This window comes from Microchirus variegatus, assembly GCF_963457635.1.
Source record: "Microchirus variegatus genome assembly, chromosome: 16".
Lineage (NCBI taxonomy): Eukaryota > Metazoa > Chordata > Actinopteri > Pleuronectiformes > Soleidae > Microchirus > Microchirus variegatus.
Window position 1 is genome coordinate 6,460,064 of NC_139817.1, and position 19,392 is coordinate 6,479,455.

The window sequence follows — 19,392 nt, forward strand, 5'->3', positions numbered from 1 at the left end:
GCTGAGGACGATGCGCAGGCCTTTGAGGACGAATGTGTGCAGATTTCTTTCAAAAAGTCTTTTTTTAGCTCCTTCGACGATGAATGGATGACGTCCCCGTCCCCCCAGTCTGTCTCAGCTGCGTCTCCATGGGAACCGGAGATGATGTTGTCGTCTTATGGTTTCTTCTCAGGTTTGTCGTAGGGCAAATCGCGTCTGAGCGACGACACGAGAGGGAGGAACCAAAACAAGCCTCACGTGGTCCACGTTGTTCTGATCTACAGTAAAAAATCACACCATGTCTGGGAAGGAGCGCAGCCCCCGCCATCGGCCGTGGTCGGTGTACCGGGCCAACACGTTTGATCTCTCGGCGGAGATGATGGGACTGGCGCTCGCAGGTAACCAAGTAACCGCTCCCATGGTAACCGCCTTCATGTATGACCAACTACCAAGGCGTTTAACGGCTACTCCCCCCCCCCCCCTTCTTTTTCCCCCTCTGTGTCCTCCAGGCAACAGTCAGGATCCAGACGAGCCGGTGCTGGAGTTCAGTGTGGGTGAGTTGAGGAGGAGGAGGAGGAGGAGGAAGATGCAACTGTGTGCGTTTAAAATTAGCCTCAAACTCAGTGTGTCCTTCCTGTGGAGGTGGAATGATCTGATTACACGATGTTTAACTTTGAGTTGCAATGGAACACAGATGGCTATCAGAGTGGACATTTATGTCTTTATGTCAAAAAAGTCTTAAAGTAAGGAGCAGGAAAAAACAAGATCGGAAAGGGTTTGAGTCCTTACTCTGCTTGTCTATATGCTAATATTCCACTTATCCCCAGTCCGCTCCCTCCTGCCAGTGTAGTGTTTTAATGAATGAATGAATGAATGAATGAATGAATGAATGAATGAATGAATGGCATTTCCTGCAATGTAAAGCAGCTTTGAGTGCTCATCGAGACGAGAAAAGCTCCGCATAAATCATTTACTATGACATGTTTATGTTAGCGTAAAATCCTCAGGGGCGAGTTTAATTTGCTAAAATGTTTTACGGACCTCAAAGTTCGTAAAATGGCGGCACAAGATGAAGAGATTTTTTGACTCCGAAGTCTTTTTCTTCTTCTATGGGGTTCTTGCGTCTACAGTGTGTCCATTACAGTATTATGTCCTCCTCTGTCCTTGGTTGCTCGAAAAAGGAAACTGTGTCTTCTCACATATTTACTGAACGAATGCGTCCTTTCGTGGTTTTTTTTTTTTTTTTTTGAGGATTAGCGCTCATAAATCCCCCAGTTTGTGTAATCTCCACGCTGTGTTTGACCCGCCGCAGCGTGCAGCGAACTGGTCACGCCGTCTCTGGACCGTAAGCCGACCAGCTTCGTCGCCGTCAGCTGCACCACGCCACCGCAGGCCTTCTGGACCAAGCACGCTCAGACCGAAATCATCGAGGTGCACTTTCATTCGTGTGCTCTTCTTCCTGTACATGCTGTTGCTGCTGCTGTTACGGACCGTAAAAACCACTTCATTTGTTGTCGTTTTGTTTTCACAGGGAACCAGTAATCCCATCTTCCTGAGCAGCGTAGCGTTCTTTCAGGACTCTCGGATCACTCAGCAGACACAGGTCAAGCTGTCCGTCTATGACGTGAAGGACCGCTCCCAGGGCACGGTGAGCCCCGATCTCACAAACAATCGCTTTTTATACCCCTTCCACTCCTCCCCCGAGACTTGAGGTAGTTTAAGGAAGCATCAACAAAGGATCAACAAAGAGCTATACTTATAAATAAATGAGTCTTTTATTAGTCCCACAGGGGAAATTCCTTCTCTGAATTTAACCCATCCTCTACTAGAAACCCTTCCTAGAATTAGGCGCACTGAGCAGTGCCCGGGGAGCTATGGTTGGTTGTATTGTATTATATTGTTACACTGCAGTATTTGCAGGCTGCAAATCCAATTTTCAAATTGTGAATAAACCCTCTAATTTTATTTTAGCAGCAGCAATATATTTTCTTAATCATATCATGGTCATTTTATGACTTATTACAACAGAATCTTACATACAGCTCCTTTAAATCCAATTAAAATGACCAAAACAAACAAAGAATGACTGAATCCACTGTACATTTGAGTACAGATACTGAAAATTAAACATTAGAAATAGAATCATTTGGGAATTATTTTCATAATCGATGAATCGGTCGATTATTTTCTTGATGATGATGATTGAAAAAGATTTCTTTGTTAATATGGAGCAAAGAAATCTGAAAATACTCACATTTAATAACTAAAGAAGAAGCATGGGGTTTAATCGTGAATATTTTTTTACAGAAGCTTAAATTTACAACTTTTGTCGAGCTAAAAGAGTTAAGTTTGTCTAAATTGAGATAATTAATGCAACATTACAGGTGCCAAAAAACGTCATAGTAAAGTTACCACTGCATGATGTAACAGTGATAGAATATTCTCTTAACCCAACAGGACGAGGTTTAAGTTGAAAAAACTGTGATTTGCCATAAAATAAACCAAGTTATTCTGTATTAAAAACTCTGTAGAGAATAACGTGGTAACACTGGTGTGTTAAAGTGATCCGGCTCTGAGGGAAAAGCACCTGAGGCTTGTGTTTCTGCATCTTTATAACAGACAAGAGGGAAGCGTGACCTGCTCTTTAAAATGAAGGTCAGCGGTTCGACCCCTGCCTCTTCTAAGTCTGTCCTCGGGCAAGACATCGAGTCTTTGACCATCAACATTTTCTCATTTTCAGGCCATTATTTTTCCTCAAACAAGAGATGGATTTGTGTGCAAAGTTCCAGTAGATCAACATTTTTGTCTGACACTTTAATCACCTTCCCTCCTCATTAACTTCATGATTGTGCAAGTCCACATGACTAAACATACTGTCATGTGACTGGCTGGAAAGAGCAGTTGAACCGGTGTAGCTAATAAAGTGCTGTGTGTGTGTGTGTGTTGTAGATGTACATGCTGGGCTCGTCCATGTTCACTGTGAAGGAGCTGCTGCAGGACAAACACCACAGGCTGCACCTGACGCTCAGGTAAACACGCAGCACACACAGTTTTTATCTGTTCAGGACTGAAGGATGTGGACAGTGTTTAGCTTACCTCTGTGTGTGTGTGTTTGTGTTTCAGGTCGGCAGAGAGCGACCGCGTGGGCAACATCACCGTCATCGCGTGGCAGATCGAGGAGAAGCGCGAGCAGAGGGCGCCGGTGCCTCGACTACAGAGAGGAGACACTGTCAACGGAAGAGTGAGTGATCGGTGATCGACATCGTCATACAAGGAAGTTGTAGCATTTAGCATTTAGCAGCAAACAGCAAATGAACGGGACCTTTATCTACTTTTATGTCTTATTTTTATTGATAAACTAAATATATCTTGTATTTTCAGTGAATAAAAGTTGTCTTGTTTTGTCCAAAACAGAACAGAAAAATGATTTTTTTTCTGTTATATGGAGCAAAGAAACCAGAAAATATTCAGATTTAAGAAGCTGAAAAGTAAGAAAACTTATTGATTAATTGTTTCAGCTATAGTAAAAAGCAATAAATTAAGAAAATGTAAGATAAATTAGTGCCTTTTCCTGATTTTCCCTTAACTTTAATGATGTTTTTAATATATTTTTTTTACTTTATTATGACTGTTTTCTCGGTTATATGTTGCTTTTGTGCACTGCTCTGTCCTATAGGATAGTTATTAAACTGTGTGATGTTTGGGGCTGAAAAATGGTGATTAGCATGTTTTTATACACATATATACGTATATATGTATATGTACACATATACATATACATATACATATATACACTTATATATATATATGTATGTATATATGTATAAACATAAATAAGTCTATATATGTATAGTATACACATATATGTATACAAATATACATAATATGTATATATGTATACATACTAAATGACATTTACACATTACCTTTGGGACAATGACAGAAAATTCAGATATAATATGTATAATCAATAATATAATAATCAATACATACCAAAGAAAACAATCTCCCTCCTTGTATCAGATGGTTCTCCCCGTCGATGAGAGCTTGACTGAGTCCGTGGGAATCAAATCCAAGTCTTCATCTCTGTGTAAAGATCCGCTGCTGAAGTCTGGTGAGTTTTGTTTTCCGCGCGAAAAAAGAACTCCGGGGGTTTCCTTCGCTGTGGGATGTAAAAAAAAACAAAAGACGCCATTTTCTGTCTGCTCCAGTGTTCGGTGGCGTGATGTCGAGGATGTACCGCTTCCCCACCACGGACGGAAACCACCTGCGCGTCCTGGAGCAGATGGCGGAGAGCGCGCTCTCGCTGCACGTCCCTCGTCAGTTTGTCAAACTGCTGCTGGAGGAGGACGCCGTCAGGTGCTTAAAAAGAGTAAACAATAAGGTGAGATTAACAGCTGGATTACCCTCGTATCATAAATGTTGCGTGTTTCACGCACGCAGGGTGTGCGAGCTGGAAGAGCTGGGTGAGCTGTCACCGTGCTGGGAGAACCTCAGGAGGCAGATCATCACGCAGTACCAGACCATCATCCTCACCTACCAGGAGACCATCAGTGACCTGCACGAGTACAAAGGTCAGAGACACTCATTTAACTCATTCTATTCTATTCTATGTCAAGACTAGGTCATCAACAACTCTTTCCATTATCGTCAGGTCCGTCGTTTAAGTCGAGCACCTTAAAGGCGGAGAAGAAGCTGGAGTTCATTCCCACAAACCTGCACATCCAGAGGATGAGAGTCCAGGGAGAGTCTGGTTACGGTGAGTCTCTGTGCTCGCATGTTTACACGCTGCTGATTTCACTGGTGGTCTTTAACGCTCTGTCCTCCGTCCCTTTGGACCAGACCGGACGTACGACGTGGTGACCATCGGAGCTCCCGCCGCTCACCATCAAGGCTTTAAAGGCTGCGGCCTGCGGAGGCTCCTGCACAGGCTGGAGGAGGCGAGGAAACAGTGAGTCCAACATGAAATCTCGTGATTTGAGCTTTTTTACAGGTTATTACTAAATGTGACTCTGAGTCTTGTTGTTTTTGTTTGTTTGCTTCACGTGACTCAGCACGTATGAGGAGGAGAGGTGAGATTACAGTGGTTTGCTTGTGTTGTTGTTGTTGTTTGCTGAAGGTTCAGTCCCATTTCACCAGTTCATTGGGTTTTACAATGTAATAACTAGAGTTACTAGATTTACTGGTAACTTGAGTTACTTGAGTTTTAACCCAAGCAACTAGGGTTAGTTGGATTATCAATAGCTGGGGTTATGTGTAATTGTAGTAGCTAGGGCTACTTTTAACCCTTGTAATTGGGTTGTAACCTTCGTAATTGGGTTGTAACCCCAGTAACGGGCTGTAACCCCAGTAACTTGGGTTCTAACCTTCGTAATTGGGTTGTAACCCTGGTAACTAGGGTTCTAACCCTCGTAACTCGGGTTGGGCCAAAGTGTTTTCTTTATTTCTTTTGTTTATTCTTTGTTTTCTCCTCACGTTCTTTCTCATCAAACACAACAGTCAAAGCTCTGCCGGCTCGGCCTCACCTGGAAAAGCCTATCAGCCGCAGGATGTGGTGAAGGCAAAGGAGCTGATCGGTCAGATTAACACTCTGAAGACACAGGTGTGTTACTACGCCGAGCGACTGTCGCGCGCCGCCAAGGAACGCTCGGCCAACGCTCTGGAGAGAACTCTGACCATCCTCAAAGAGAAGGTATTTCCTGATTTACGTAAATTGAGGTAGAAATTGTCTCTTAATTTTAAAGAATCAAGTACATACATTTAAAAAATAAACAGGGAATAACTAGTTTGATCATTATTGTATGAATTGCTTGAATGTTACAGACATATATATGTCTTTAAAAGTCACTTACTGCAGCTTTAACTTCCCCCCACAGACGCGTCAGTTAGTGACCGTGTGCGACTCCAAGCTGCTCGCCTCTGCGATCCTCTCCCTGGCAGCCGCTCGCCCCGAGTTCAGCCAGCGAAGCACGCCGTCCCCGTCCTCCTCCTCCCTCTCGCCGTCCTCCCGATCTCCATCCCGCTCTCCTTCTCGTCACCCGACGTCTCCGTCTCGTGCCGCCACCTCACCCTCGCGCCACTCGGCTCTTTTGGACGGCGGCGAAGGGACCAAAAACAAGCGCGCCTCCCTACAGGCGGATCTGCATGAGGAGGAGTGGGTAAGAGAAATAGTGTGTGTGACTCTTTCATCTGTGTGTGTTTGTTATTATTCCTTTTAAGTGTGTGTTTCTGTGCAGGAGAAGGTCTGGTTAAATGTTGATAAGAGCCTGGAGTGTGTGATCCAGAGGGTGGACCAGCTGCTGCAGCGAGACAAACTCCAGAGTGACAGCAGCTCCGAGGATGTCTTCCTCATGGCCAACGAGGAGCCGAGTAACTCCAAGAAAGGTTAATCACACACACACACACACATATATATATATATGTATATATATATACATATATATATATATGCATTTATGCAGTGATTGATCTCACCTGTGTACATGATTTCATTTCCTCTCACTTGTAGAAAAGAGTCCAGAATCAGAAAAGAAGTCTCCAGGTGAGAGCAACATCTCCTTTACAAATCACTGTGTTTAAAAACAGTTTTGCTGTTGTTTTAACCTATAAAAAAGAAATAAAATGCAAAATCTTTAGTTATTTCTGATAAATACCAATAAACACGACAGTTGAAAATCATGAAATTAAGAAATAAAAAAGTAAACAAAGCCGTGGGGGCAGGAAATTAAGAAAAAGTAAGGACTAATACATGATATATGTATAAATATCTTTAAAATACACAAATAAAAATGTAGTAGAGATTGTGCTAATCAATAAATAGTGTATTTAATGTCAGTTATTTTACAACATGCATTTGCACATGTATATATAGTGTATATTATATATATATATATGTGTTTGACTGTTTGCAGGCGAGTGGAGCGAGGCTCTGTATCCTCTCCTCACCACGCTCACAGACTGCGTCTCCCTGATGAGCGACAAAGCCAAGAAGTCCATGGTGTTCCTGCTGATGCAGGACAGCGCGCCCACCATCGCCATGAGCCTCACGCTGCAGTACCGCCGCGACGTCGTCTTCTGCCAGACGGTAATCTGTCTCTCATAGGTGATGTGAGAAAAACGACATACGTGTTATTATGCGTGAACAGAAACAGGATGTGTTGTTGTTGTTGTTGTTGCTGTTTGCAGATGACGGCTCTGATCTGCGGCTTCACTCTCAAGCTGAGGAACTCTCTGTGCGACTCGGGCTTCCTCAGGCAGCTTCACACCATCGGCCTCCTGGTGCAGTACGAGGGTCTCCTCAGCACCTACGGTAACCGTTCTGGACACAAAATATCTCTTTGTGATTTAACCTGGCTGTGAAATGAGCTTTCATTTACCTTCCTTAAAGGAGAGGAGCTGGCCATGCTGGAGGACATGAGCGTCGGCGTGATGGACCTGAGGAACGTCACCTTCAAAGTCACGCAGGCCACCTCCAGCTTTGCCCCGGACATGCTGCCGGTGATCACGGGGAACCGCAACGGCTTCAACGTCAGAGTCCCGATGCCCGGGGCGATGTTTGACTCGCTGCCGCGAGAGATCCAGAACGGCATGCTGCTGCGCGTGCAGCCCGTCCTCTTCAACGTGGGGATCAACGAACAGCAGACGCTGGCTGAGAAGTGAGTCACTGACAGGAGGAGGACGTTTTAATTCAATACAATTCACTTTGTTTGTCCCCGGAAGGTAATTCAAGGGCTGAGAGACTGTGTCAAAACGAATGAAATAGAACATTTCTTGAATATATTTCAAAGAAACTTTAAATCTGTGAATCCAAGTTCAAAATCAGCCTCAAAACACATTATATGCCCCTGTTTATTTATTTGTTTTGATATTTCTGAACAAAAAACTAAGTCATTAAATAGCTTTAGTTATTTAATATATACTAATATTATAACTTTGTGTATATTTTGATGTACTTTATATGACATCTGCTTAAAGATGATGTGTATCCAGGCTTAAATGATCACGTATACTTTATATTCTATGGTATTTGTTAATAATTAAATAATAATAATTTATTAATTCAGAAAGTTAAAAAAATGGTTGGAAAAATAGGAAGAGATACAATGAGACGGACATAAAACGTCACTTCCTGTATCTTCAGAGTCATATAAAAGTAAAAATATACATAAAACAAAACAAACATATAAACACGTGTTACATTGACCATAAAATGCTAAAGGACAAGTTTTTATTCCCCTAACCATCAGGTATAAACTGTTATATATAACATTTTTTCAGAATAAAAGCCTTTGAATTCTACAATTCAAGTTATTTTTGTAAAGATAAGCAAATAATTAAAGCGTTAAAAAAATATATATATTTATATCATATTTTTTGGTAAAATAAGTCATGTGATATAATACAAGACATATAAGACAGAAAGAGGCAAAGATGAACCATATAAAACATTTTTTTTTAATTCTGAACATTAAAATTTCCAGGTTTGGAGACACGTCTCTGCAGGAAGTGATCAACATGGAGAGCATGACTCGCCTCAGCTCGTACTACGACCAGTTTAAAGAAGTCCTGCCAGAAGACTGTGAGTCTACACACCCACACACACACACTCCCTAACCCTTAACTTAACCCTCACAAAGCCCTTTCAAGATGTGAGGACCGTGCAAAAATGTCCTCACTTCCTATTATGTTCATGTTACTTTCACATTCCACTCACCCCATCCTTCCGTCTCTTCAGGCCTCCCTCGCTCCTGCAGCAGCGTCAGTCCGCCTGAGCTGCTCAAGCTTCTGAGCCAAAACGTGAGCGCCAAGAAAAGCAAGAACGTGGAGATTCTGTGGCAGGCAGCGGAGGTAGAGGCACTTTTCATGTCGTCGTTTTCAGCCCCTAAAATCAAGAATATATAGATATATATTTTTAAAAAATGTGTCACAAACAAAGCCGATGAAGTCCATCAGATTCACACAACAATAACACACGTATAACAGTGTCTAGATCTTGTTCCTGCACACAGGAAGTGATAGTTGTGTGTCAGTCGGAGGCCACAACAGCCACATTGCGCTAGTAAAGCATGACTGCAAACAGGTTGGAGTTTGACTGAAATCACAAAGAAAACATGAAAAAAGTGAAATCCACTGCTCAAAAAACCCCAATGGTTTAGCAATTTAATGAGATGTATACTTCATGTCCCCGCCCGCCCCTGTGCTGCTGCTGTATACACACAAACGCTCCCCCACTCAGGTTTGACACACTGTACCTTTACATAGAATAAAACGCTATGATTTTCTGGACTTGAGTAAATGTTCTCTGTCTGAACCTCGCAGGATTTTTTATGTTACCGTGTCTCCCTCCTCTAAAGGCATGTCGCCGCCTGAACGGCGTGCGTTTCACCTGCTGTAAAAGCGCCAAGGACCGCACCGCCATGTCTGTGACTCTGGAGCAGTGTCAGCTCCTGCAGCAGGAGCACGCTCTGGCCCCGCAGGTCTTCTACCAGGCTCTGGACTGCATGCGCAGGTCAGTAGCCCTCCCGTCCAAACCCCCACTTTTGAAAACTCAAGAAAATAATAAACATCAGTTTGTGTGTGTTGTTTCCCCACAGCGAGGGCTGCAGGAGAGAGAACACCATGAAGAACGTGGGATGTCGCAAATACGCCTTTAACGCTCTCCAACTCAAGGCCTTCCCCAAACAATATCGCCCCCCGGAGGGCACGTACGGCAAAGTGGAGACCTAAGTAGTGGACACTGGAGGAAACCAAAAAGACTGACGATGAAACGGGACACTGACGAGATGACGGCGCCGCACAAAGAAAAAAAGACCAACATGAAACTGCAACATCAGCCCTTTGTTTTGTGCTTAGTCAGTGTAAAGATGATTAATGTCCAAGTGCCAGTGCTACTCTAGGTTTGTTTTATAGCGTTTTCACGGCCAATTCACCGCCAAACATGTTGTGCAGACACCAGTGGGGACCATCGGGTATTTTCTTCCCTGCTAGAAAATAAGACGAGTAAATGCCTCATTCTTCAGAGAGATGACATGGACTAAAGGGGGATGGATATGCGTGTTTGCAAGATGCTTTTATTTCATTTTAGACTACTTTTTTTTTAAAGAATCTGAGCCACTTATTAATATTTCATGAATCATAACAGTAAAAACATGCCAACACATTTCATCAGGCACACAAAATGGCCGTCGCTGAGTTGTTTTTATACAAGTACGTCCAACTGAAGCCACGGCTACTTGTAAAGACACACCCCTGTGAAGGCACGCCCACTTGATGCTCATTGGTTCGCAGAAGTGACAGTGTCTAAGATGTCAGGGTTAAGGTTTGTGGGTGTGTTTTTCGGATTTCCAATTCGGAAAGTCAGTTTTTTATCCGCTAATATTGCTAATAATGGCTAATAATGCCTACCCTGAGTTACGTTTGCATTAGGGATGGTTATAATCATGATTAAGGAAGTCGATTTGTGCGATGCGACTATTACGTTGATCTAAAAAGACGTAACAAAATTCCCATATTTTCATAGGAGCGACTGTTGTTTTTAGCATCAGATCAGACGAGAAGGGTCCAACTGAGAGACGGAGGCGGATCTCAGAGGCGGGACATATACAATCATGAGGCGTCTACGTAACGGAGATAACGCATAAATTGCAAAAGTAAAAAAAAAAAAACTTGTCTGTGTCACAGGAACACAGTTTTAATATCATTTAATTTGAGAAATTTGTCATTTTAGAATTCAGAAATGTGGTTTAATGTATCAAGATCTGACATAATTATAGTTTGGCAGCGACGTTGCCTCAGAACTTAAAGGCGCCATATGTAAGAATGTGGCCAAAAACGGTTACTACACTCAAATTTAAAATACCGAGGTCTTTAAGGTTTCGTTTTCTTCGCCATTGTAGCTCAGACGTAACTGGCAACCCGTGGTTGCTCGGCAGTTGAGACTCTACTGACTGCAATGATTGGTAGACGGCGGTAGGTGGCGCCACATGCAAAAAACATGATTTCAAAACATAAACCTGATTTGGAGTCGGCAAATGAAATTTGTCATTTTGAATTTAAAAATGTGACTTATTTATAGTTTGGTAGCTAGGTGGTACCTCGGTCTTTCCTGTTTAAATTAGAAATTGAAAATAGCTTTTTATCCTGGATTATTCGACGAATTAGAAACGACTTTCGAACAGTGTTTTTGTATGGAATGCCCATCCCTAGTTGGCATCCATGTTTTTTTTCCCAACTTGGAGGTAAGAACCTCCGACTTCCAATGTAAATGGAACACAACTTTAAGGTTGATCATGTTGGCATGTTTTTACTGAGTGCCTCAGATTATTCCGAATTACCCAAACTGAAGAGCAGCAGATGCACCGCTTGTATTATTTCTCTCCATTGAAGCCCTTACCTGATTTATTCCAGCGCTTTCATCATGTCGTCCGTTGTCTCTCTCGTCTTCTCATCTGCCGTCTTCAATCACGGGAAACGCTGGCTGTTGTCACTCTGCACAACAAAGCACACGTCTTTAAAAAACGACACACGTGACACTGCCTCACTGGCGTTTGTAAGAGATTCATGTGAACAGGAAGCAGATTTGGATTGGATGTATTTTTCACTCTCCCTAAACACAGAAGTTTGTCATTAAAATTGGATAATGATTGATTTAACCTGCATGAAGACGGAAAAACATCCCTATTACTTATTACTGCAGTTGTATGATACACTTGATACATGTTTTTAGACTGAAGGGACATCATGCATATTGCATTATCGCACCGACCAGCAGCAAGATCTCCTCTGGTGTCCGTTATTGTACCTTATTGTACAAAAAAAAATAAAAATCACAGAGACAGTGGACTTTATTTTGAAGATGTTATTTTGCTTACAGTGTTTACGTTGACGAGGCTGTTGTTCTTTTAAAACGCTCTGATAGTTTTATTTAATGGTATCGACTTTAAAGTCCTGACCTTGTTCTGATCGGCTGCACATGCTCACAGGTGGGACTCCTTAGAGTTACTGTATATGACCTGAAACTGGATAATGAATAAAGGCTTGTTGGTGATAATGAAGTGTGTTAGTGAGTTTGTGGGCTACAAAAATGTCATCTTCCACATAAGAATAACTTCAGATAGAAGCATCTTCATGGAAAATTAGGTCATTATTTGTTTAATTAATTACTTTTCTCTATATAAATTATTCATATAAACGTTTAGGTCTCAGGAAGAAACGATATATACTATATTTAAGTCACAATAATATTATCATGATATTGAAGTCACAATACTGTTATCACAATATTTAAGTCACGATATACTATCACGATATTACTGTCATGATACAATATTATCACAATATATTATTTCGATAATTATGTCACGCTACTATAATCATGATATATCATCACGATATTTAAGTCACAATATGATATTATCACGGTATTTAAGTCAAGATATGATATTGTTATTAATGATGGAGGAAAAGAAAAGAAAAGAAAATGCTACTCAGAGAACAGGGTTATGAAAGTACCCTAAATTCTCAATTCCAGAAATTGCGTATGAGCCACAGATCTTCAACAGTTAAAGAATACGGTAATACTATTTACATTTACTGAACCCAGGGCAAGCGAATAACGTCAGCGTCTTTAATCGATGCCAAATTAATGATGTCATTAAATGAGGCATAGACGCTTCATTAAGGCCTCGTGACTTTGTTGTTCAGAACTTTTTTCTTTTTTTTACGCTGTTCTGTTTTCTTTTGCCGCGCTCTTTGGTGAGCGGATATCCTGGCAGAGTGGGAGCTCTCTACGTCAGCTTCCTCTCTGCTCTGTGTTTATCTGCATGGCGGCTGCTCCCTTTCGGATTATCGTAGCAACAGCTCACGTTTTCAGAGGCTCTGTGCGGAGGTGAGACGAGGCAGCACAAACAAAAACAAACGCTCACACTTAAGCCTCGATATGGGTTACGGTTAGCTTAGTCTAACCATAGCCTCTATGCTTGCGCGTGACAGTGCGGCGCGCGCCGCAGCCGTCAAAGTTTCAAAAATTCTAAGGTGCGCGCCCAAGCGAGCGCCCGGTCGGCACACAACGGCGACTCTAAACCTAAATTCATCCTCCTGCTGAGGCTACGGAGGCTCAGACACTACTCAACGTTATTTACCTGCGGCATTTACACTCCTTTGTGGCGAAAGAACATGTAAAAGGCAAAGTTCCGAGCTTTTGAGTGTACCCTGAATGCGTCTTATGCGCATTCTTCATTTGGAGAGACGTTCACGTTCGATTAAAAAGAAGGAGAAAAGTGTCTGTTTTGTTGCGTTTTTCACATTTACTTTAATAATGGTTGTACATTTGTGGGTACATTTGAGTATTACTTTACACTTAAAGGGAAACGCTGCAAGTGTTTTGTGTAAAAGGACAAACAATTAGTTTGTTTTGTTGTTTGTTGCTGTTTTTACTTACATACACAGATACTGAACTTGAAATAGATTCAAATATTCGTTGTATGTCACATGCCATGATAATAAAGGCATTATATTCTCTTTTGCAGCTCCACAGGTGGAGGCTGAGAAGGCAGAGTCTGGCTGATTATTAACTTTCTATATCCTGTCGTTGTGTAACTGTAACAAAGGTTGCTGGCGGCTGACCATTCCTCACCTGTGACAGGAAGACCACTATCTGCCAACAAATACTTCAGTGGGTGTGTGTCAGTCTCTGGTGCTGGTAAGTATTGTTTTGTAAAATAAACACCTGATTACATTGCATTTTTTGTGTATATGTGGAAGGGAAAAAAGGAGGATTATTTACTAACACGTTTATTATGGACAGTTAAAAGTGTTTTTGCTCTTACTGTGTGTGCTGCTCAGGGTCGGCGATGAGTAAGAAGCTGCTGGTGGATGTGGACTGTGGGGTGGACGATGCTCAGGCCATCATGCTGGCACTGGCCGCCCCGAACGTGGAGCTCCTGGGCATCACCTGTGTGCACGGAAACACCACAGTGGAGAACGTGTGCAAGAACACGCTGCGCGTTCTGAAAGTGTGTCACAAACTCGAGGTGGGTGCACCAGCTGTTATTATTTCTCCATCACACGCTCAGTGTTGTCATGTGACATTAAGTGGAATTTGCCGGTCACGTGACAACAGTGCAGCTCATGAGTCTGATTTATATATTATATTATGAGGTTATAAATACAGATTAACTACTGTATACGGGTAATAACTGTCATATTGTAAATAATATAGTAATTGCACATAATATAGTAAACAAATAGACTTCTGCATCCATCTTGTGTTGATGGAGGATTAGTGGAAGAGCTAGTAGTCTGTAGAAACCAGAAGGCTGAGAGTTTGAATCCCAGCTCCTATATGCTCTGTTTGCTTTTTATTTTTGGAACCTTGATTATTATAAATGTCTTGGTACTTTCGACACACAAAGGTGTGTGTTGTAACAGTTTCACCTCATGTGTAAGATTCCAGTCTTCAAAGGTGCAGCCAAGCCGATCCTGGGGAACGTCTGCGACGCAGGACACTTCCACGGACAGGACGGATTTGGAGACGCCCCCGACCCCAACGCTCCAGGTCTGGACCTGGTTCAGACAGAGGGCGCGGTATCAGCGATGATCAGGATCGTCAACGAAAACCCAGGAGAGGTGAGAGGTTTTTTTTGTTGTTTTATTTACGTGTAATGTAACTGTAACACAGACTGTCATACACGTGTGTTTTTGTTGCATTCACAGGTGACCCTGGTTGCCACGGCGCCGCTCACCAACCTGGCGCTGGCCGTGAGGATGGATCCGTCTCTACCGAGTAAACTCAGAGGACTCTTCATCATGGGAGGAAACACGGAATGTGAGTAAGACTCCAGATGAGCGATAACGCTCAGAACACAAAGCTATTTAACAGATTTAAACTTAGTGACATGAACTTTAAAGGGTCCCAACTAAAGCAGGTCTGAGTGTGAATGGTGCTGAATTTTACATAATTTAAAACCTTATTTTGAAACACTTTAGATTCTTTTAACCTCTGTCAGGCGGTTAGTAACACATTTTCCTGTTTTAAATGTTAAATAGCTCCACGTTCTATGAGTAAAGACCGATGTTTGACACTAGTCTTCGTCTCAGAGTCCAGTATTTTACAACTTAATGACATACTGTACGCACACTTACTCAGAGCTGGTTTACAGCGCTGCCCTCTGTGTCCATCAGTGGTACTGCAGCCTTACAGCAGGAGTCTGTTTTCCTCCACCATATTTACTTATCTTTATTTACTAAACCAAACCAAAGGATGTAGTGTAGGAGTAGGTGCAGTTACTCACGGGGGAAACCGCTGATCGATAAATCCTGAACAGAACACCGGAGAGAAAGTGTTTATCACCATAAATTAAATTGCTTTACAATTACTTTAAATTGACTTTAAACCACTGTGTTTCTCCAGCTCGCGGAAACACCACAGTGTGCAGCGAGTTCAATTTCGCCGCAGATCCAGAAGCGGCTTACGTCGTGCTGAACGAGTATCAGTGTCCCACCTACTTGGCATGCTGGGAGTTCACCTGCTACAGCAAGCTGCCATGGGTAAGTCACTTTTCATGGCACGTAATGTTCCGAATCTCTCAAAAACATCTCTGCGATGACATGACGTTTGTGATGACAGGAGTTCTGCGAAGCCTGGTTGGCACAGGACACGGAAAAGGCTCGCTTCATGGCGCGGATCTTCCGTCACAGCATCGAGGTGTCTCAAAGCGACCTCTTCGAGAAGGAGTTTGTCGCCGGCTCCGGGTTCGTGTCTTGTGACTCGTACGCCATGGCGGCTGCCTTGGACATCTCGATCGTCACAGAGAGCGACGAGTATCCGGTCAGTGTGGAGCTGACGGGCACGCACACCAGAGGCATGATGGTCATGGATACGGCGGGCTTCCTGAAGAAGACTTTCAAGGCGTCCATTATTAAGAAGATGGATCTGGAGAAGTTCAAGCAGATGATGATGGCTGCTTTGAAGTAACAAGAATCACCTTAACATTCTTTTGGTCTTTCCGTCCACAAATGAACACCTCACCTTTATTAATCATGGAAATCAGTATTTTATGACAACAGTAACATTTCTGATAGAAAGTCTCTTTTTTTTTATTATTTTCTTTTACTGTTTTCCAAATCATAAAACAGTCATCCAAAAATAACAACACATTTACATAAGAAATCAAAACGTTTGAAACTCCAGCCAGTGACGTAAAAGTGCTTTCGAGTGTCAGTGTGACATCGCTCTGTCATGCTTGTATGTTCTTTCTCATACATACAACATACAGAAGCACAGACACACACTGACCCATGGACAGAGGATCATCCAGTATTTGTTCAACCACACGCAGTGTAAAAACGGGCTCCTCAATAGCCTTTTTTCCCTCTGAATCTCGACCTGTTGTCCAACTGTGGAAAGAGGACAGAGACTGGTCAGTCTTTGAAATGCTGTGTAAAAACATGAACCTCTATATAATCTACACACATGTATGTATATACACATGCTTACATATACATACATACATACATATATACATAAACATGCATATATATATATATGTATACATATATATATACGTATGTATACACATACATATACAGTATATGCTACATTCATCACTATTTTGATAATTGGTACATGCTTTTTTTAAAGAATTAAAAATGTACGTGTCATATTTTACCATCTACTTACCACAGATCTCTTGCACTCAAAGAATGCCGTCTGCAGTTCTTTGCAGTGGCCTTCCTTCAAACACTCACTGGGCAGCTTCCCTTCCTGACAAATGAAGAGACGAGTTTAAAAAACCAATCATTTGCTAATCTGGGTCCATCCAATGAGCAGTGTGTTTTACGATGTATTCAAGCGCACATGGGATGAAACTATGTAGGACTGCTTGGTTTTACGTTTGTTCCAACACATGACACAACTTATTAGTTTAGTTAGTTTATTGTTATGTTAACGTGTTTTGTATATTTTATTTAAAATGTGTTATAATTTAAGGTTGACAATTTAATTTCACATTTGCCTTGCAATGATGCAATGTCCAATTTTTTGGGAATTTGTGTTGTACATTTTAAATACATAATTACATGTCTTCAAATTTTGTCCTGTGGAGGGCAGCATTTCACCTCTCGTTTCAGCCTGTTGGAAATTATTATTCAAAGAATATAACAAATAAAGTCAACTGTGACTTGACTTTGATACTATGAAGTGTTTTGAAGATGCTTTGAAGTTGACAGACAAATTTGACAAGTACCGCTGTGGCTGAACAATATCACCCATCCTCCCCGAAGGTTACAGAGGCGGCCCAAGCCAATCCCAGCTGACATATGGGGCTAAAGGCCGAATCACACCCTGGACAGGTCGCCCGTCCATCGCAGGGCAAACATATGGAGACGAAGAGACTACGTTCATCAATTGTTTTCAAACCAGTGTCTGTCGGAACAGTTTGAGGACCCAACATGGAGGTGAAGAGCACAGATGCGCAACCTCTACCTGACCAGGTTGAAGACCTGGTAGCAAAGAAGGAAGTAAAGAACAAAAAGGAGCAGTCTCTAACCAACCAGGTTGAAGAGTTGAAAGCCAAGCTGGAGGTGAAGACCAGAGAGGAGCAGTCTCTGTCAGACCAGGTTGAGGATTTGAAAGCCAAGCTGGAGTCACAGACCAGAAATCTGCTGCTGGACCGACCGCAAGACACTCACAAAGACGAGCTACGGAGACTTCAACATTCCAATAGGCAGCAACTGAAGCAAGCACTTTGGTGCAACACTGTAAGAGAATCTCTTCATAAAGAACTGTTAGGCCTGAAAAAGGAAAAGTTGACCATCAACCACAAGCTGAAAAAAGAGAAGGACATGTGTCAGCTCCTCCGAGGTAGAGTCGCCAGGCTTGAGAGCGAGACTAAATCGTTCATGTCTCTGTCAAAAGAGAAGGATTCGTTAGCCATCGAGATGCAGTGCGAGCTGCAGCACAAGCTGCAGCGCGAGCGCAGCCGGAGATTGTACCTGAGCGACGAGAGGCAGAGATACCATGACACACTTTTACAGACGTTTCAGGCAGTCAAGTTGACCACTGAGACGGCAGCTCGAAAGACCGAGTCTGTCGCCACTGAGCAGGAGGACATCACTGCAAGCCGTGAGACTTAAAAGTGTTGGACGCTCTAACAGGCTACAGATAAACAGTGAGGAGAACACTTCACTGCAGGGAGTGATAGACGAGGGAGAGGAAGAAGAAGAGGGTACAAAAGGGAAGCGGGGAGACCCAAGGAAAAGGAAGAAGCTGATATTAGGGCTGTAAATGTATTTTTGCCTGAACACAATAAGCTGGTAGATATGAACATTATTAAGGTTCTTGTGAAGCTACTAAGTGTTATTGTTGTGATATCATCAAATAAAACCACAGTGGAGAAATATCAAGAAAAACTTATGTTTTACTGATGGCTCTTAAAGAAACCTTTTATCCCACTATTAAATTAGTTAAAAGGACTAGAGATGTCCCCTAAATGGCACGTTGAATCCCACAGGGCTAACAAATAAAAGACCATGTCAATATTCGACGTTTAAATTGCTGACATTGCCTTACAGGTTTCCCCTCAGCAACAACTGACAACTGCAGAGGGCAGCATTGCACATTGTGGTACAGTACAACCTGCTGGAAATGATTAGAAGACAAAGACGATATACACAAACACACAACTCCACAAAGTGTCATCACTTACTTTAACCACACAATTCAAATCTTAACTTAACTAAACCTTTAAAAATGGGATTCTGCCTCATTAAGACCAGGCTTTGGACCCCCACGAAGACTAGTGGTCCTGAGAAGGTCAATAAAGGTCCCAACGAGATAACACATTTACACACACACACATATAATGACTCAGCGTTCTCAACTACATTTTCAGCGGAAAACAATGAGTCGTGTTTCATCGAAAATATACGTATTATACAGAATCTTCATTTCAATAGAGCATATCATAATAAACTATATTCAGAAGGTTTGACCAGAGGACATTTACGGTACTCACCTTTACGACGCAGTCGTGCCGAAGGAGACATTCTTTAAAGTCTTCCCTGATGCCCGCGCAGGGTCTGGTATCCGGCTCTTTGTCCTCGTAATATTTCGGCATTTTGTCAAAAAATTACCAGAACAATTTTTTTCTTATTTATATCCTGTCAAATGAGTAGCATTAGCTCATTTAAATGCAGAGGCAGCAGCGTTAAGAGATGTTTACATCCATGGATGTTGCAGCCGCCATGTTCTTAAAAAGGCATGATGGGAAACCGGAAATGCTTAGCGCAAAGACAATGGTGCATGCTGGGAACACTTGTAGTCGTCTTTCCAAGTACGATTGAAAACGTGAGGGAATGAGACGTGTCAGGTGAATTTTGCGGTGTTATTTATTTAAGGTTTTTAAATAAATTCGT

General features: G+C 42.3%; 3 protein-coding genes across 4 annotated transcripts; 2 read left to right on the plus strand and 1 right to left on the minus strand.

Moving 5' to 3' along the window:
* Window positions 1–277: 277 nt before the first annotated feature.
* inpp4aa (inositol polyphosphate-4-phosphatase type I Aa) lies at window positions 278–9,705 on the plus strand (the record flags this gene model as incomplete). Its single annotated transcript, XM_083903165.1, has 22 exons — window positions 278–377; window positions 489–533; window positions 1,292–1,410; window positions 1,511–1,627; window positions 2,929–3,008; window positions 3,103–3,220; window positions 4,003–4,093; window positions 4,191–4,338; window positions 4,423–4,553; window positions 4,634–4,738; window positions 4,822–4,930; window positions 5,479–5,671; window positions 5,856–6,137; window positions 6,216–6,363; window positions 6,488–6,520; window positions 6,891–7,063; window positions 7,165–7,288; window positions 7,367–7,634; window positions 8,460–8,557; window positions 8,714–8,826; window positions 9,333–9,487; window positions 9,573–9,705. 22 exons carry the CDS (start codon window positions 278–280, stop codon window positions 9,703–9,705), a joined length of 2,883 nt encoding a protein of 960 aa, XP_083759291.1.
* A 3,941-nt stretch (window positions 9,706–13,646) lies between these two features.
* Window positions 13,647–15,972, plus strand: LOC310937807 (inosine-uridine preferring nucleoside hydrolase). The gene is made up of 6 exons (XM_083902174.1): window positions 13,647–13,678; window positions 13,822–14,009; window positions 14,425–14,604; window positions 14,692–14,803; window positions 15,389–15,525; window positions 15,605–15,972. The coding sequence occupies exons 2-6, from the start codon at window positions 13,830–13,832 to the stop codon at window positions 15,950–15,952; spliced, it is 957 nt and encodes a 318-aa protein (XP_083758300.1). The 5' UTR covers window positions 13,647–13,678; window positions 13,822–13,829; the 3' UTR covers window positions 15,953–15,972.
* coa5 (cytochrome C oxidase assembly factor 5) lies at window positions 15,780–19,215 on the minus strand. Of its 2 annotated transcripts, XR_014593025.1 has the most exons (4): window positions 18,993–19,215; window positions 16,658–16,741; window positions 16,274–16,374; window positions 15,780–15,910 (listed from the first exon to the last, which is right to left on the minus strand). XR_014593025.1 is itself a non-coding variant. In XM_083902175.1 (3 exons), the coding sequence occupies exons 1-3, from the start codon at window positions 19,092–19,094 to the stop codon at window positions 16,333–16,335; spliced, it is 228 nt and encodes a 75-aa protein (XP_083758301.1). In that variant the 5' UTR covers window positions 19,095–19,215; the 3' UTR covers window positions 16,052–16,332. The 2 variants fall into 2 exon arrangements, 1 of the variants encoding a protein (XP_083758301.1); XM_083902175.1 differs by lacking the exon at window positions 15,780–15,910 and having other exon boundaries at window positions 16,052–16,374.
* Between the last annotated feature and the right edge of the window lie 177 nt (window positions 19,216–19,392).

Bases quoted from the DNA above. Each gene is read 5' to 3' on its own strand.
- LOC310937807 (XM_083902174.1), top strand. From the start codon at position 13,830: ATGAGTAAGAAGCTGCTGGTGGATGTGGACTGTGGGGTGGACGATGCT. The intron at 14,605-14,691 runs GTGAGAGGTTTT...TTGCATTCACAG, and splicing joins TCAACGAAAACCCAGGAGAG to GTGACCCTGGTTGCCACGGC. The intron at 15,526-15,604 runs GTAAGTCACTTT...TTGTGATGACAG, and splicing joins GCTACAGCAAGCTGCCATGG to GAGTTCTGCGAAGCCTGGTT.
- coa5 (XM_083902175.1), bottom strand. From the start codon at position 19,094: ATGCCGAAATATTACGAGGACAAAGAGCCGGATACCAGACCCTGCGCG. The intron at 16,742-18,992 runs GTGAGTACCGTA...TTCATTTGTCAG, and splicing joins GGCACGACTGCGTCGTAAAG to GAAGGGAAGCTGCCCAGTGA. The intron at 16,375-16,657 runs GTAAGTAGATGG...CTCTTTCCACAG, and splicing joins TTGAGTGCAAGAGATCTGTG to TTGGACAACAGGTCGAGATT.